Source organism: Cariama cristata, unplaced genomic scaffold, assembly GCF_000690535.1.
Source record: "Cariama cristata isolate BGI_N322 unplaced genomic scaffold, ASM69053v1 scaffold14383, whole genome shotgun sequence".
Lineage (NCBI taxonomy): Eukaryota > Metazoa > Chordata > Aves > Cariamiformes > Cariamidae > Cariama > Cariama cristata.
Window position 1 is genome coordinate 39,297 of NW_009610264.1, and position 18,098 is coordinate 57,394.

The 18,098-nt window shown below is 37.5% G+C and overlaps 1 protein-coding gene across 1 annotated transcript; it reads right to left on the reverse strand.

The window, feature by feature from the left end:
* Positions 1-3,764: 3,764 nt before the first annotated feature.
* Positions 3,765-18,026, reverse strand: LBR (lamin B receptor). The gene is made up of 13 exons (XM_009697832.1): positions 17,862-18,026; positions 16,145-16,333; positions 14,390-14,473; positions 13,568-13,745; positions 12,778-12,974; positions 11,951-12,005; positions 9,891-10,085; positions 8,481-8,584; positions 7,926-8,051; positions 7,661-7,829; positions 6,300-6,380; positions 6,075-6,197; positions 3,765-3,925 (listed from the first exon to the last, which is right to left on the reverse strand). The coding sequence occupies exons 1-13, from the start codon at positions 18,024-18,026 to the stop codon at positions 3,765-3,767; spliced, it is 1,827 nt and encodes a 608-aa protein (XP_009696134.1).
* Between the last annotated feature and the right edge of the window lie 72 nt (positions 18,027-18,098).

Below are 18,098 nucleotides of genomic sequence, written 5' to 3' on the forward strand. Positions count from 1 at the left end.
ACAACCACACACACACAAAAAAAGCTGGAGTACAAATCATTTGGCAACTTCAGTCTTTTCTTCAAAAGGTTTCCCCACTCCTGTGATAGGGCACAAAATACTTTTCTCACAGTACTCCATAACATTGTTATTGCTTACATTGTTATATACAAACAGGTAGGACTGATGTTTTAAAAAAAACTTCTAAAAAAAAAAAAAGCCAGTGCTTAGCTTTTCTGAAATATTAAAAATGTAAAAGCACTGTCAAAGTATTTTCTTCTAATTTTAGGGAACTTTCCCATCAGAAAACAGTGTTGGAGTTTTGGTTATGTGGACAGTGCAAGGTGTTCTCCATCCACACACTGGAGAGGTTTTAAACCCGCTCCCAAAACAGCTTTCACTCCACAGCAGGTAAGAACTATGCTTCTGATAAGGTTTTAATGAGCTATTAAACATATTATGCTTACTTAAATTTCATTTAAGCAAACCTTTTATTACCTGCGGTAAGTAACTTTCTGTAGGCAAAATTATCATTACTGTTCCTTTAGTCACGTATCATGTTTCCACCAGAGTCTTGTTCACATCAGGTCAAGTGAGCACAAAATTAATTTCCCATGCAGTACCCCCTAGGCTGTATCCCACGATTACATGAAATTGTTGTTCAGTTTTGACTTCTAATAGAAGCTGTGGGGAAAAGTACAATATAATACAGGCAAAACAAGTGTTAATTTCATCTTTTTACAGTTAAAATTAATTTTATTCTTGGATTAACAGAATGGAGGAACAAAAAGAGGTAATGCATTAGCCTTGCCCACTTCACGGGACTCCCTAAAGACCTAGGGTACCGTCACCTCCAGCTTACCGAGTCACTTTGTGACAGCAGTCAATCTTCCACATCAGCACGGACAAAGTCAGTCACAAACGCAAGTGCCCTGCCGTGCCAGCTCCGTGACTGACGATTCTCAGACGCGTTTAACAATGAGTGTTTAACTTCTCTGAAGCCATCATCTTTTCCAGCAAAGACAATCACTTTTTCCTAACTCAGTAACAACTGATGTTACTATTCACTGAGGTTTTCAAGCCTGCTTCTCCTTCCCTTGCCATACCACCTACTTCTTAGCGCTTTGTTTTTCTTCAGTCCAGGCAGATGAGCAAAGTAGCTGTCAGACAGAGCTGATTCAAAGAACACACGTGCTCTCAGGCTGATGCATAAAGAGAAGTAGAAGAAAGTAGAAGAAAAGGGAGAAACTGAGATCTCCTTTCAAATGGAGAGACCTCCTTTCCTTAGAATTCCCAGACAGGCTAAAAGAAGCACCACACATGAGCTTGCAACACTCAACCCACAACCAAAGATACAAAAGGAACTTCAATAAACTTGCGTCTTTACTTAGTAAGATAAATCAATGTCATTTTTTTTCCCCCAGATACCACCATGAATTGGAAAAAAAAAAGCACTACTTAAAATTAAGCAAAAGCTTTATTTTAGTTTATAGGCTCGTCTGTATTAAAAACAATTACTTCAAAAATCAAATTCACATAAAACTCAGCATGTAAATAAACTGAAGGTATCATTGCTCAAGGTCTGTTTCTGAAAGACAAAGGCTTCGAGTTACATTTTAACAACCTCACGTGGCAACAGATAAAACTGGGATGGCAGTAGCATCTCCTAGTCTACAGGCTGAGGAGTTAAACTGTCCCCCCTGCCCTTTCAGTACATTTTAAAACACCAGCTGCAAACTGGCACAGTTAAATGACTGCCCTATTTCCCACTAATCCATTGAGCAATCATTGAAAAAAGTATCCCAGTTTCATCTGCTCCATCACAGGAGTAAATGCTCTCCCAGTGTTGTTACAGGCACTGCTATTTTCTTCCAGGAATCAAAGTACTTATCTTAAAACATTTTCCTTACAACACCAACATACAGATTTTCAGAGGAGACTGTCACAATCAAGCTACATTATATACACTTCAAATGTACAATTACCTTTAAAAAATGCCTGTGTACAAAATAGAGGGTTCTTTTATTTAAAAAAGTCCTGTGCTAGATTTCAATTACATCAACATTTTAAAAGAATTGAAAATAATTGATGAATAACGGCAACATTCTGATTTATTAGGAACCTTCCTGCAAGCAAGCATAGAGGTACCTGCACTATATTTAAAATTCTAATAAGCTTTTCTGGACAATTTGTGCTATAAACCTCATGTATGAAGTATGTGAAAAGCTCTCAGTTGTGACAACAGAATAAAAGCTAGTTAATTAATGCAAGATTATTTCAGTAAAATTATTCTACTTATGAAGTAAATACTCCAAGGGCATCCGATTTACAGCCAGTTAGACAAAGAACACTAGTGACTAGAACACATACATTAGTTAAAAAGTCAAATATATACAAAAATATATTAGAAACTGGTCAAGTTTAACCACAGGCTCATGTAAAAAATGTTGTTTTAAATAGCAATAGCAAAAAAATAGCTATTTTCTCTATCTGCAACAGTACAAAAGGCAAAACCTACATATGAGGTAGCAATGCCAAATTAAAAAAACAACTTTGGATTGAGGAGCATTTCCTATATTTTTATAGCGTATCTGTCAATACAAATATTTAAATGAACACTTCAATTGTTTCAAGAATTAATACATTAATTTACAAAAGCCTTTACTCAATGAATTTATTTTTTTTTAGAATTACTGGAAATGGATTTAGCTACTGGTTTCTCCCATTTCTAAAAAAGCTATCGCATTTTCAAATCCAAACACTGTACAGCAAAAACGTGGAGTCTTTATTATACACACTCAGTAAACGCTATGGTACATTAAGACATAATTTACAAAGAGCAGAATAAGCCAACTGTGGTAATTTTATTCTTTTCTGTCAAATATGCACACACTGCACCTTTTGCTACCCCGTGTTCAACACCAGATGCAGGATTAGGGTTCACTACTCACTTCTACAGCCCTGCCCACAGCTGAAGTAAGTGTTTGTATCATCTACTTTCAGGAGTCTGAGCCAGAAACCTGGCTTCTCTCTAGGGTCAGAGGCCCTGCCAGGCAGCAGCTCAGAGGCCCCCTCGGTCTGTGCTGAAACTGCTGCGAGAATGCGGGGATGGGATGGGAGGGGAGAGTCATGCCCCTTCACTTCTCCTCCTGATCCCATCCCTTCATCCCGCCCGCAGGCACAGGGCAGGAGCGGCCACCTGAGCCTCACTAACCAAAGAAATCCCAGTAATGACAGGCCAGGAGAGGGACAAACACCCACCTGAGCTGTGCCAGCTCCGGGCTCGGGGCTGCAGGGCAGCACTGTCAGTGGCACGGGCCCCTCGTGTTGGTCAAATCCTCTGCTTCCAGGTCCACTGACCAAAAAGAGCCTGCTGCCACTCCAATTCAGGCAACTAAGTCAGACAGCTGAAGTTAGATGGTACCAGTAACACCAAAAAATCAACTGGATGGAATTTCTGTATTTATTGTATTAAGAAAATAATATACTTTACATCACAGTGCTTAATTAAATGCAATAAAAATGTAAACTCAGGATTCTAGATCAAATTTAACTTGAAAAATTAGGGCTCCAAGACTTTTTAAAAATTGAAGTCACAGACAGTCAGTTCACATAGTTCATGTATTTAAGATTACTTGTAAATACCTGTTGATGCACTCCACTGCTTGGTCAATTTTTTTTTTAAAAAGCCTAAATAACAGACCAAGTGCAATGGTAAGAGGTAATTTTTATTTGCAAAGAAACTAACTTTAGAAGTAACTTGCAAATCAGACATCTGGAGTGCTCTAGTAGATGTAAGGAAATATACGGTATGGTACACGCTGACAATACCTTTCCCATGCCAAGCCATATTTTTGCTTACAAAGATGTTCATCACGAGCTTCTCGATGAACAAGCAAGCAGATGAAATATATCACGTAGAAATATGGTAAAATGTGATTAAAACCTGTAGAATAAAGTGAGAAATTCACTTTAGATACAGCAAAACAAAAAATCCAGAAGTGTTAGCTATCAAAAACATGTACTAAGGTGGTGACATATACTTGTTACAGACTGAAGCATCTTATAATCGTATTGTAAAGTATCAAATACTCAAGAGTATAGTGCAAGAATTGCGTGACATGTTTACACACAAATAGGAAACTACCAACAAAAAAAAAACAAACAAAAAATAGTCCTTAAAATTCAGAGTCTCAAAAATCTACCAACTTCATTCTCAATGCATGCAAAGCTGGCACAGAAGTTAAGTTCTTTAGCTATCAAAACCAGAGAAATAGTTAAACCTCTGCAGCACTGAGCTGCCTCACACAAGCCTCACAAGGTTTTCTCTATTTTGGCTGCAGATGGGAACTCTAGCTTTACTCAGAGCACACTACTTGACTTGTGGATGAAAAACCCAACGTGAGCACCTGGACATGACCCAGCAAGGTGCGCTCGCAGCCGAGAAAGCCAAACACATCCTGGGCTGCATCGCAAGAAGCATGGCCACCAGGTCAAGGGAGGGGATTCTGCCCCTCTGTTCCACTTTTGTGAGACCCCCCTGCAGTACTGCCTTCAGCTGTGGGGCCCCCAACACCAGAAGGACATGGACCTGTTGGAGTGAGTCCAGAGGAGGGCCACAAAAACGGTCAGAGGGCTGGAGCACCTCTCCTGTGAAGAAAGGCTGAAAGTTGGGGTTATTCAGCCTGGAGAAGAGAAGGCTCCAAGGAGACCTTAGAGCAGCCTTCCAGTACCTAAAGGGGACTTATAAGAAAGATAGGGACAGACTTCTTAATAGGACCTGTAGCAACAGGACAAGGGGTAGTGGTTTTAAACTAAAAGAGAGTAGATTCAGACTAGTTAGAAGTAAGAAATTTTTTACAATGAGGGTGGTGAAACACTAGAACAGGTTGCCCAGAGAGGTGGTGGATGCACCATCTCTGGAAACATTCAAGGCCAGGCTGGACAGGGCTCTGAGCAACCTGGTCTAGTTGAAGATGTCCCTGCTCATTGCAGGGGGGTTGGACTAGGTGACCTTTAAAGGTCCCTTCCAACCTATGATCCTGTGATCCCCTCCCACCCATCCTGACCCCCCATGCAGTTACAGCAACACTTCCACTGCTGTCATTACAATGCCGACAGGATTCAAGTCCCTCTTCTTCTTGGGGAGAAACCTCTTCCAGGGTACTGCCTACAAGTGTATATGCTAATTGAGTACCGTGCACTTTCAATTAAAATCCAAAATAAAATTAACTCCTGGAGGAACACCTGAACTCCAGCACCTTCTCTCAGCTGATGCTCCTGGTCAGGGAATTAAGCATGTAGTGTCAAAGTTCCACTCTACCAAAACTCCCTGTGTCCCAGAGTCTGCAAAAGCCAGACTGTGCCATGGGGTGTGGAGTAGCTCTGCCTCAGAAGAACATCTGTCATACTCATCTCCCTGCTTTTACAGAAAAGAAACTCCTTCAAGGCAAGGGAGGAGCCCAAAGTCATTTTTCAGACTTGAATGAGAGGGGCAGGACTACCATGATCAGACATTTTCTGAAACTCTCACTGCTTTTTCCAAGCTCTGGCAAAGAATCAGGACTACAAAACCCCATTGGACAAAAGGCTCCCTAATTTCCTCCAGGTGTAAACTTCATGAAAACTAGGAAGCATTCATTAGCAAAAAACTTTGAAACAGAATTCCACTCCTTTGTGTTTGATGACTTCTTTTAATGTATTTTGCTTAAAGTCTGTCCCTATATGTGCCAGCCCTTGTCTCCAAGCAAACTCCCACTTTTTGGGAACTCCCTTTGCAAACACTGTAGCACAGCCACTAGCCTAAAAAATGTAAGAAACAACTTGGCAGCAAGCAAGCCCCATCGTTATTGAATGATAAAGTGTCAGAAAGAAGAGTCAAATCTATAGTAAATGTGTCAGATCTACAGTAAGATATAAATGACAAAATATAAGAGAAAATAGGTGTTACATTAAGCTTACAATACAGAAGTTTGCCATTCAATTAATTACAGTTTTAGTATCTCAAATAATTATCACTTTCCAGTTCAAACCCAGTCAGACGCCAAAACATACAAGTATTTTTGATAAAATCCACTTCAGTTTCAGGAACTTACCACAGGGTAGGGACCACGCTAGAGCCATGATGATGTCACCGAGATAATTAGGGTGACGAACAAAACCCCACCAACCCGTGACAAGAAGCCCTTTTCCAGTTGCAGTGGGTATAAATTTCAGATCTGTGAATAGAGTATTGTAGTCAATACAACAATTGAAATGTGTTCTTAAACAGTACAAAGAGACATTGTATAGCAATTGAACAAATACAAAAATACACTTACAGGCCAATTTGGGATCCGCAGGATTCCTTCGGAAATTATTTTTCTGAGAATTTGCACTACGGAATATGTAATACCCAATACCTGAAAATAAATATTATTTATTTTGCATTTTCAGAATTTTCCAGTTTTCTTTCCTTCAACAAAAATATTCACATGCTCTCTGCGACTCTTATTACATCGAAGTACTTTCCTCAGAGATAACTGATATTCTCCAGTTCTCAGAGCTCTAACAAGACAGAAATGCTATTGGAAACCTGTGTTCCATATTCTCTTACACACTACTGACCAACTTTTAAGACTTCGGAGAAGTTTTATTTTCACATCCACCTTTACATTGGTATCTGACTTACAGTTTATTGATGTAACACTGAGTTTGAAATTCATATAAGGTGATGTGCTGTGGTTTATAAGATCATAGCTCTATTACCAGCCCAGTATTTTGCTACAGTGCCTACTCCATATTTACAGGTTCACAACATTAAAAGAACCAGACAATGAAGTATTATCCAATTTTGGAATTCATTTCCCCCATCCTTTTCCCAAGGCAGCTTAAATTTGCCTTTTCTGAGGCTGTATTGAAAAAACATGATCACAACATACTTGAAATAAAGATGTTAAAAAAAAAAAAGGCAAGAAAAAATATTAACTGAAAATTAAACAAAAATCACAACATTAAAAGAACCAGACAATGAAGTATTATCCAATTTTGGAATTCATATTTGGAATTCATAGCAGGTGCCTTCATATTCTTTCCAAGTGTTTGAATTCTCTGTCATGTCTACAAAAACCTTTTTCTTTTAGGTTTATTATTCAGATAAAAGGGACAAACTACAAGGCCATATTGGTGCAAATTTAAGGTCCCCTAAAGATGCAAGATCCTCTTCTCAAAGCACTCGGCTAAAAAACAAGATGTTTTCCATTGACATGAGTTTGTAACTATGGGCATCAGGGAAGGAGATGCAAATTGTTAAAACAACAAAACCTCTTTTTCCCTAGGTTCAGTAAAGCATAGCCACAAGCTATTGACTTCTTTTTTGTAAGAGTCACTCACAGTCACTTAGACTGACTTTAAAAGGCACCTGCTACACTTCACTCAAAATGTCTTAAGTCACTGCTGGAACTCCAGACAGCATACATCTAAAGATGTCTCTCAACAGAACAATTAGGTGTCCAGAGTCTCATTTATTCTTTACTTAATAAAATTAGAATTTATTATATTATTTGTATTAAACAGTAGCCAGACACATGCTTCCACCAGTCGTGGTAATACAGAAAATACGATTACTGCATCTTAGCTAGCTTCACCTCACAACTCGAACAAAATCAGTACTACACTGTTACTACCAGTTACAATAACTTACAGTTCAGAATAGTAATTGCAGCAGCAACAGGCCAAGAAATTGCAGTAGGGTGACCAACTAAATAGAAGGCCTGCAGACTGTAGACAAACGGAACCCACACCAAATCTCCAAATGCTAGCATGAATCCAAATCCATCATGGGTAATATCCATTGTAGTCAAAATAGCTTCCTAGAAACATGGAGGAAGGAATTTAGAGTTTACAAAGTTTCATTCATTTAACATTGTAATTAGAAACAGTAATAGTTGAATATGATTGTCATTTACCTCATTCCAAAGAGCATCTACCACATAGAGAAGCTGAAAGCTGTTCACAAGTATCATTGACAGAGACGGCATACTTTGATTGTGTATCTTCATCTCAGCCAAGAGCATTGCCAAGTTTATAACAACCTAGTTTAGAAAATATTTTATTACAAATGTTCCTTGTAAAAGAAAGTGGTCTTTTCTATTACACTATAGGACATTTTAACACAGATGTTTTTGACCAAAGTTTAAAAAAATAATAACCTATTTCAGAAGCCACAGTCTGCAACTAACTACATTTCTGAAGCTTTATAATCTCAACATATGAATATTTTAAGAATGTTTATCATTTCCCACAAAGTGAAGAAGCTAGAATGTAGAAATTTTCCTAAAGTGAATAAAAATGGTCATTAAAAATCTGGCAACATGAAACTGTTTGTAAGCACTTTTTTCCTGTTTGTAAATACATATTGTATCCTTAATACCAGTTTTTATCTCTCTCTCTCTCTATAAAAATATATAAAATCCATTTGTGTAATGTTTAAGCAAATAAAATAACTAAGATTACTGACTCACCCAGCCAATTAATCCTGGACGCAACTCACAGAAGTATTTGAGGTCAAAACTGCCAATACGGGGGTTTAATTCATGTCCAGTAAAAAAATCATAAACGCAATACCCTGGAGATAAGACATAGTCTTTGTTAGCAATATTCTTCCTTTTATCTGCCACTACACTCTTCCCTATAAAGGAGTCCCTACTTTCTACTAAAGTTCTCTCATTATAAATAAAAAAAGCCTTTAGATTGGCAGGAAAAATGCGATAGTATACGCAATATACAGAGCAAAACCCACACGGATTATATTTTAAGAGGCCCAAATATTTTATTTATTAGGAGGACTAAACTCTTCAGAAGCTACCGCAGGCTTACTTCTCCTTGACACTTGTTCCTTATTTATTTTCAGCCTTATCCTGAAGCTCACATCAGTACCAGTGAACATGATCTTCTGGTATTAATTAATTCTACTTTTCCACTTACTTCATTGCTCTTCTCTGGGAGCAAGAGTTCCTTTAGCTGTGACAATTACCTGTCCATCAAGAGAGATGGACAAGAAGGAAAATATAATACATTGACTTCAAGGTATCCTGCACTGAGTTAACAAATAACAAGCACTTTGCAGAACAATTACAGAATGCTACTATGCCACTGACAGAGACTAGAACTGCACTTTTCAAAGAAAAAATAATTTATGATCATTTGTTATTTCCTTTCACACACATACATGCTGCACTGACAAAGTAACTGAGGATATTTAAATACTTCATTTTAATACACTAAATGTTCTGTCCATAAACTTCCTTTCTTAGCCCATTTCTAAAAGCAGTTTGTTTAATATTTAATGCTATATTTAACTTCTCAATTTATCCTTTGTCCTACAAAAACATATGCCTAATTGACACTTTCTAGGTAGGTAGTCTCATGACTGAATCAAAATTTCTTCTGAAAACACAATTCAGCTAACTAATTTAAAAGTGCACAGCAAATTAGAAATTTAGAAATACACTGTAATTTCGAGTTCTGTACTTGACTTCCCACTGCCAAAACATCAGGATTTTTCAGTTTTTCTTGCCATTCCCGGCTGTTTCAGGAAAAAGCCAACCAGCAGGGGCACTATGAAGCAAACTAGACAAGTCTCTTGGACAAATGCTGAAAACAGAAAAGGAACTGTCCTCTCATCGCTAAGGAACTAGACCAGCCCAGATATTTTTGCATGAGCTATTCAAGATAATCCAACTAAAATCTTAAGCATTTTATGATATCTGAGCATGATAATTTGCCATTTAACTTGTGACATGAATTTTACATTGGTAGAAAGTAAAAGTCACAGTATTATAGTAACCAGCCCTAAATCTGGCCTTCAATTCATAAAAATGAAACTGTAGCAAAAAGTTGGAAAGAAATTACCCAAAAAATTCGTAACTCACCAGAGTTTCCACCTGGCGCTAGTTCTTCCTCAGGTGCTTTCAGGGACCGAACATATAGATAAATGCTCAATCCCATAGAAAAAGCTGCAGCTGACACTGCAAACTGCAGGAAGTGATCATACAAATAATGAAGTTCAAATTGAAAGTATAATAAAGTTCCAATAGCCTCAGCAGTCAAAATAAAAGCATAAAACCCTAAAGGACATAGAAGAAAAAAGTATTAGCCAAAACAAAACAAAAAGAATCATTCCAGTAAAACCTACCCAGTCCAGCCTTTCTGCATTTTTACTTCTTCCGAGATCTGTCTGTATACCAATGTCTTACACATCCCACGCTCTTGAGGTTCAAACTTCTGGGGCACAGCCATATACCTAAGACATTCTGCCTAAGCCCTGAAATGTCCTGGGCTCCTCATCAAAACAAGCAACAGGCTCCTACATTTTTTACAACATAGGATCCAATTTCAGATTTTAGTGGAAAATTGGACACCGAAACTGCTACTGTATAATGATAGCAGGTCACAAAAACTTATCTGTGAGACAGCTCAGATAACCGTATTTTCTTCTTTGAGTTACCTTCATATATACCTAGATACAGATAGTTGTTTTAATGCTTTAATTACCGCTATCAAATCAAGACTTGAACACAAAACTTTTGTACTTCAAGAGTATAAAATCATGTAGAATGGAAGGATGTCCAAATATAAGCAGGAAGTTCCATACAGCTCTCACCTAAGTACCATCTACGAACCCTTTCGCAGGGTCACAATGGTTGGGGTTGGAAGGGACCTCTGGAGCTTATCTAGTCCAAAGCCCCTGCTCAAGCAGGGCCACCTAGAGCTGGCTGCCCAGAACCATGTCCAGATGGCTTTTGAATATCTCCAAGGATGGAGACTCCACAACTTCTCTGGGCAACCTGTGCCAGTGCTCAGTCACCCTCAGAGTAAGAAAACCCAAGTGTTTCCTGATATTCAGACAGAACCTCCTGTATTTCAGTTTGTGCCCATTGCCTCTGATCCTGTCACTGGTCGTCTTCCTCTCCTCAAGGCAGCTTTCAAAGTTGCTTTGAGAATTAGCCTTTGAAGCAGCAAGAAGATGGCTTCTCTTTCTTTTTTTTTTTCCCCCTCCTCCTTTGTTTTTTTTTAATTTTTTCCTTTTTAAATCATCCAAATCATGTAGCTTATTTCCTCTTTATCAGAATGCAGCAAAAAACTGCAGGACTATGCCCCTACTAAAGACAGAAGTTCAAAACCAAAAAAGTTATCATCAGGCAGCCTTAATATGACTCACTTCCACAGGATGTAATTCACTCTGCTTCTACGGTTTACAGCCCTATTCCGACTTTAAGATGGTCCATCTTACCAGTCTATGACAAAATGCCACTCAACTTTTTAATAGAACATTTGGATTCCACTATCACCAGATGGTGTCCTTCAACTGACTAATTAATCAAATAGGTAGTCTGGAATATCTGCAAGGCATCAAAGTACACTTTTCTATTTCAGTCTGAAAAAGCAGAACTGGTGAAATATGTTAAACCATATTCTACTCATAGATGAGAAGCTTGCCTTATTCATAGGAAGTGAAAGCAGATCTGAATAAAGACTCAGAACTGTTCTTTGCCAGGCAAGAATAAGAACATCTCAAGCCAATTACAAACACACTTCTCATTAGTCTTTGAATCAGAGACATCCAAGATGATCTAGACACATGGGATGAGACCTCTTCAGACCACTCCTGAACATCTCCTGCTTAGCAACAGTCCTTGTTACATGAGTATTACTAACAATTCCAACAGGCAACTGCCCGTTTAGCAATTATGCAAGGAATGCGACAGGAGTCACCAGTCCCAAGGGGATGCAGACCAGGTGCCTTGTATAGTAGAGTAGTCTCCGGGCAGTCAGTTCCTGATCGTTACTACCTTCTGCTTCCAAGAAAAGGCTCACAGACACCTACTTTGACCACAGAGTGTATCTTTCATCATTTGTATCTTATGGTACTGAGTACTGCAAATCAGAGAGTAGTATCAAATTTCAGAATAAGCAACTGCAACATGTTTACCATTTATCCGGTACTGCAGCTTCCTTCCATTTGAAAGAGGCAGGCCTTCTACAACCTAGGAAGAATAAAATATTAGTGTTGCAACAAAGTACGCGCTGGGGGCATGGGCAGGGGAGGGAAATCAAGCACATCTCTGCCACAGAGACATTCAATCAAGGTAACCAGCTGGACACATTCAAATCTGAAGACCATGCATTTTTCTCAAAAGAACACTGTGGATATCAAAAAAGGTAACAGTTTCAAACAAAAACATTTGAAAAAATCATCTCTTCCTAACTAGCCTCAAGAAAACAGAACAGCTCCAATCATTGTAAACATGTATAGCAATAGAACAACATGATTGAATGATCTATTCATTATCGTGTTCTTTCAGAATCTGCCAGTATCCCTCGTCACAAAAAAGAGGTAAACACTATTTGCCCGATACACTCATGGCCAGAATGGTTTATAGCTTCCCATCAGTGAAGATTACATTCCAAAACACTGGATATCAATAAGAAACTGAGTATCAAACAGTTTGTTGATTTAAAAGTCAGACACTTGAAATTATTCTAGAATTGTATTATACAAGTTTTATCCATGCTTTGATTTGAACTCCTACATAACGCCTTCTGCCTTTTCTACTGTAAGACTGTCAAATCCATAGACATTAAATTCCTAACTGTGCTATTTTAAGTTACAGACACCTGCAGTAGTCATATTCCAGCCTATTATGGAAAACTAATTCATTTGCTTTCAAATTCACTGCATTAAGAATATATCCTACCTTCCAGCCTAACACACAAATTAATTATCCAGGAAGACCCAATTGCTACTGAACAGCTTACCTTTCCAATTGGCAGTAAGTAGAACAGAGCTTGAAGGAAAAACCACAGAAGAAAAACACCAAACACCCTAGGCTCCCAAAGACTTTCAAGCGCTGGGAGAGGAGGAGGGAAGTTCATAAGACTGGGGTCATCTTGTTTGCACATCAACAGCAAGTAGAACACAGTAGCAGGCAGGAAAAATATCAGCATAAAGGTCCCTGTAAACAGACATCATGCCATATTAGAAGATAAACATAGAAAATAAAAAAGCTAGTTTCAATCCCACTAACAAAGCTTGATATTAACTTTAGTGACAAAGAAGAGGTTGTCATCATCTATTCCTGAAGCAAGACAGCAGCAATCCTCCCAGTCACGTAATGGGACAGAGACATTCTTCTCACTCCCATATGAGGACACGTAACCAAACTGAAGGATCACACCCTCTGCATCCCTTTAAAACTGTTCAAAAAACTGTATAAAGAATACTTCACTGTAGTTTGAAGACCCTAGGTTTGAAAATGTAAAACCTTTGACAGTTACTTCTTAAATTTAATTCGCAAATATTTAAATCTCACTGTGCAAGGGAAGGCTTAAGATCTTCACTATATTTTACAAGAGAACCAAGTGTAATAACGGTTCTTTGCCTGCCACCAATACCAGTACAGTCTATGCGCAGCACTGCCCTATGACTCTGCATTCTGCAACCAGGGTCCAAAATTTGGAAATACAGTTATTCACATGACAGTATAGTCAATAAGTAAAAGTAGTACTTTTATGTTTTTTAAACTATTAAGACAATTTGTACACATACCAATTCTTCCACCAAACTCTAGCTCCTTTGTTTTTGATGATGTTTTCTCAATTGTTTTTAATGTCTCAAAAATCTTTTTCTCTGAATATATCTCTTCTTTTTTCTTTTCTTCTTTTCTTGGACGCAGGCTGTACTGTTCAAGCACATGGTCTATTTCCAGGCCTGGTTTCAACTTTTGCTGTTAATAAATAAAAAGAATTTACTAAAAAAATTCCCAGTGATTTTCACCTTCTTTTACTCCAATATTTTATATTTAGGAGGACATTATTCACTATAAAACACCAATATACAATGTGTTCTACTTCTATACAGTACTTAAGCTTATGCATTTATATGAAGGGACTGCTAAAACCAGATTGTGATCACTTAGGCCATGATTACATACCAGCAGCAGTTCAGTACAGGTCGTCCGTTCCCACTCTCCTCCCTTCCTTTCTGCCATAACTCTGCATTAGCTAACAATCAGGACTAAAGAATTGATTTGGCCTAAAAAAGCTTTAAAAATTAAAAAATAAAATTACTTTCTATGGCCAAACATTCACACTGTAAAAGCATGGGAACGAACACAAGCAACCAGTGAGGGTTTGATGGAAAAAACAAACAAGAAAAATGAATGTTATGCACCTCTAGCACTCTTCCCTTCTGACAACTTCATTTCCCTCTCCCCTGAACTTAGTTAGCTGAACAGTAAATTTATTTGACTTCTAAGTGTGATGTCGCATTCTATTTCTCCTTGATTACTGTATCACCCTTTTCTAGGGATTTCTGAGAAAGGTAAGTTAGAATGCAACATAAAACTAAGAGTAAATACAGTGTTCATACCTCCAAGGTTATGGAGGATGTGTCATTTCTTTCCGTACTGTCAGGTTCACCATTGTAACTTCTGGTGTTATTCTCGCTCGGTTTCTGGTTAAAAGAAAAACACATAGTTTTAGCTTTCTGAAAATAAAAGTTACATTACGTGTAAGTATATAATGAATAATTAAGAACACTATCTAGGATTTTATTTTTTTTTTCAACTACAACTGCTCTGGTTTTCTCCACAAAAGAACAAGTAGGTTCAATATCCAAAGTATTGACAGCTTCAGCTCACAAACAAGGGAAGAAAGCCCATTTAAGAATAGGAAAAGGTTACTTTTTTTTTTTAAATTAACAGTGAAATTAAGAGAGAATATAGCTTTCAAATGATTTTTAACTCATCATTAGGAACTGCCAACTACAAAATACATGTCTATTTAGTAACTCTACCAGGAAAGCAGAGGAAACTTCAGTGTCCTATATATGACACTGCTTTGCAGGACTGAAAGTTTGGTTTTCCATTAAATATCTTTCCAAGAAATAAATTCTCTTACAAAAATTCTTTTAATGAGTCTAGCTTACACAACTCCTCTGTGTTGTTTTATTTCAACTTAAGCTTTGTTGAAAAGGACCAGGTCATTCCAGTCATACAACAACCAATAGATCAATTCTACTCCTCAATCAGAAGCCAGGAAAAAAAACAAAGACATTTTAACCTTTTTGTCCAAAGCAAAGCCGCTGGCTACAAACTACTTAAAATGAGCATATGGTCCATAGGCTACGCACTGGGTCACACAGCTTAAAGTAGTTGACTGCAAAACAAGAACTACAGCAACTTCAGTGACAAAGAATGCTTTTAGTAGCAGCAATTTACTACACTGAATCTATCTATTTAGTTTAGATTGGTCTGGTTTAGCTTAGTTGAAACCCAACTAAAACACTGATCTATTGAAAAAGGATCAGCAGAAGGCATTTCCAATTCAAGGGACTGTGTCTTAGACAAGGATCACTTGAAGCCCTGCTGTTTCTCTCTTAATAGAGAAACATCACCACTGCTATTCTTTGCTTACAGAACACCAGAACCAATTTTAGTACCCAATATAACCTTCACAAAAAGGCCAAGAGCAAACATGATAAATTTCAGCTAAAAAACAGATAGTTGATAAACTTACAAATTCTTACAGGATAGTTTTTGTAATGAAAACAGTTCTGCAATATTATCAGTCAGCAAGGCCATATATAGATATGCCACACTTGAATTCTGCAGCAATTCTCCCACAGAAGCTTCACATGGTTTCCATTACTATTTTAATGAAGCGTATATCAAAACAGAACTCATTTTATTTCAAATTCTAATACCTACCTGCTATGTATCGATCAATACATCTTAAAAGTAGGCCAACTTCCTTTGCCCCATTTCACAAGTGGGAACATATGGCTAACAATGACTTCAATATTAAAGAATTAGTGTCCGTTTGAATTCGGAGAACTTCACAGTATCACCAAATTCAAATGTAACTTAACAACTTAAGTGTACGTTTCAAGAATTTCCTCGCAACTCTGCAAGCTTGAAAGCCTATTTTCAAAAAAAAAAAGGCAGTTCTGAGATACCCTTTTGCAGCTAATTAGGTTGTTCAGGGAACATGAACTATAGCTGGCTTTTATTATAATAAATCCAGTATGCATAAAACAAATCTTTCACAAATACCAAAAATTTGTTTAAAAAAAAAAAAAAAAATATCGAACAAACCCACACACAACAAACAAACAAAGTAATACCAGCAGAGCTAAGTTGGTTTCCTGAACGATTTTCTTTTTGTCATCTTTATGTTCTCTGCTTTGAGAAGAAGAACGACGTCTCCCTTTTGCTGGCCGACCAGGAGATCTAGATCGAGATCTGCTACTGCTTCTTCTGGAGGGAGAACTTGAAGAGGACTGGCTCTTCCTGTGCTTAAATGATGACTGTGACTAAAAGAAAGAGGGGATGAAAGCAAAATCTTATCTTGGATGTTTCAAAGAACAATTTTAGAAACTTGGAGGTTTTTTGTGATGAGGACTCTGGCATATAACTCTACAGAATTCTCTTATTTCCTTTGCCAATGCTGTACAAAGGCTGTTAAGAAAGAGCAACTACAGCATACTCATTTTGCTGGTAATACCCAAACAATCCCGTTCCAAGTCCAACTGCTGACAATTCCCGTCGAAGCTACAGAAATCAGGATATGGATGTAACCTACCAATGTGAGCACCAAGCTCTTAATTGCACCACCCTCTTAAGCCTTTGCATAAGTAAATGAATCTCATTTCATTCACAAATGAAAATCATTTCAATTACTTTGGTTTATTAGTATGTTTGGCATTCCAAGATGCAACGATCTGTTTAAGGCAACACAGCTCAAATCAACATTAAAAAACACAACGTCAGCCAAATCATTAAATTGGATGATAACTAATTTCATAAACATTTTTCCCACCAAAGTATTCAGTTTTATTTCTCTGTGAAGTCTGCAATGCTAATTTTCCCATGAAAATTTCCAGAACATAACTTTTGTACGGCACAAATGCTTTATGACAAAGAAAGGTATTTTTATCAGCTTGAGCTTGCTAACCTGCAAGCACAAAGTAAACAAGTTAAAAGGTCTTAAAGCAGTGAAAACAGCTGTCTTCCTCAAGGCAGAAACATTTTGTCCCAAAAGAAAGGGCCAGTTACAGGGCACGTACACTGTCACCAAAAAGTGAAACTACAGTTCACATAAATACACACCAATTAGCTTTGAACTTAGGTAGGTTCCAGAACAGGCCTTAGAAATCAGCTACAACAAACATTCAAATAGCTTTTTCTCTCATGCATTATCACTTTTTAAATTTAAATGAAACTTGTATGCAGAGCTTTACATGTCTTTATTAGTAACAGAAAATGAAATAAAGATTTGTTAAGAGGAATTGATGTGCTCATATACATATGACATGACTCTTTTTCAAGAGTCCCCAACTGTCACAGAGCAAAATACCTTATGAAAGTATTCACAGGTAATTTAAATACCTGCCTAAAGGTTATGTGTTATTTGTATTTACAATGATCCTTAACCACATAGTTACATTTGTTTTCAAATCCTCTTATTCAGAAGTGGAAAAAAGTCAAATTAGCATCAAATCCCCGATTACTACATTTATAATCTGCCCAAAACCAATTTTTCATGAACAATCCTGCCATAGAGATCCCGAACGATCAGACTTGGTTTTCCCCAAATGTATCACTGTTTTCTCAACATAAAGAAAACAATCACACTTCTTTAAAAATAGGGTCAGCATTCTGAATATCTACTTGAGATGTCACGCAGGAAAGAGCTATTATTTAGCACCAGTTCCTTGAAGACACAGTTAATGAAAACTTGCAAGGCAACTATCCCCATTATAAGTTGTATTTTTATCTACATCACAAAATCAATATAATCTTCCATTAGAAATACTGATAATTATATGAATGTGTACTCACCCTTATATCACTTTCTTTCAATGCAAGTTCAGTCCCATCTTTGTACTTAACAGTATAAAGATGAGACACATCATCGTAACTAGTCACTTGTACTTCATAGTAGAGGACACTGCCTGGCCAACGGCCCATCACCACCTCGCCATCAGCAAACCTCCGGTTTGGCATTTTCCAAAAGGAATCCCTAGAAAAGAAATAAATCGATACATATGACAGCTAAACATTAGGCTTAATCTTTCC

What these genes read in the sequence shown, in the direction of transcription:
- LBR (XM_009697832.1), bottom strand. Translation starts at nt 18,026, where the DNA reads ATGCCAAACCGGAGGTTTGCTGATGGCGAGGTGGTGATGGGCCGTTGG. An exon ending in GTCCAGGATTAATTGGCTGG is followed by an intron (nt 8,052 to 8,480) that starts GTGAGTCAGTAA and finishes TTTCTAAACTAG; the next exon opens with GTTGTTATAAACTTGGCAAT. An exon ending in TGCAATTACTATTCTGAACT is followed by an intron (nt 6,381 to 7,660) that starts GTAAGTTATTGT and finishes ATTTATTTTCAG; the next exon opens with GTATTGGGTATTACATATTC.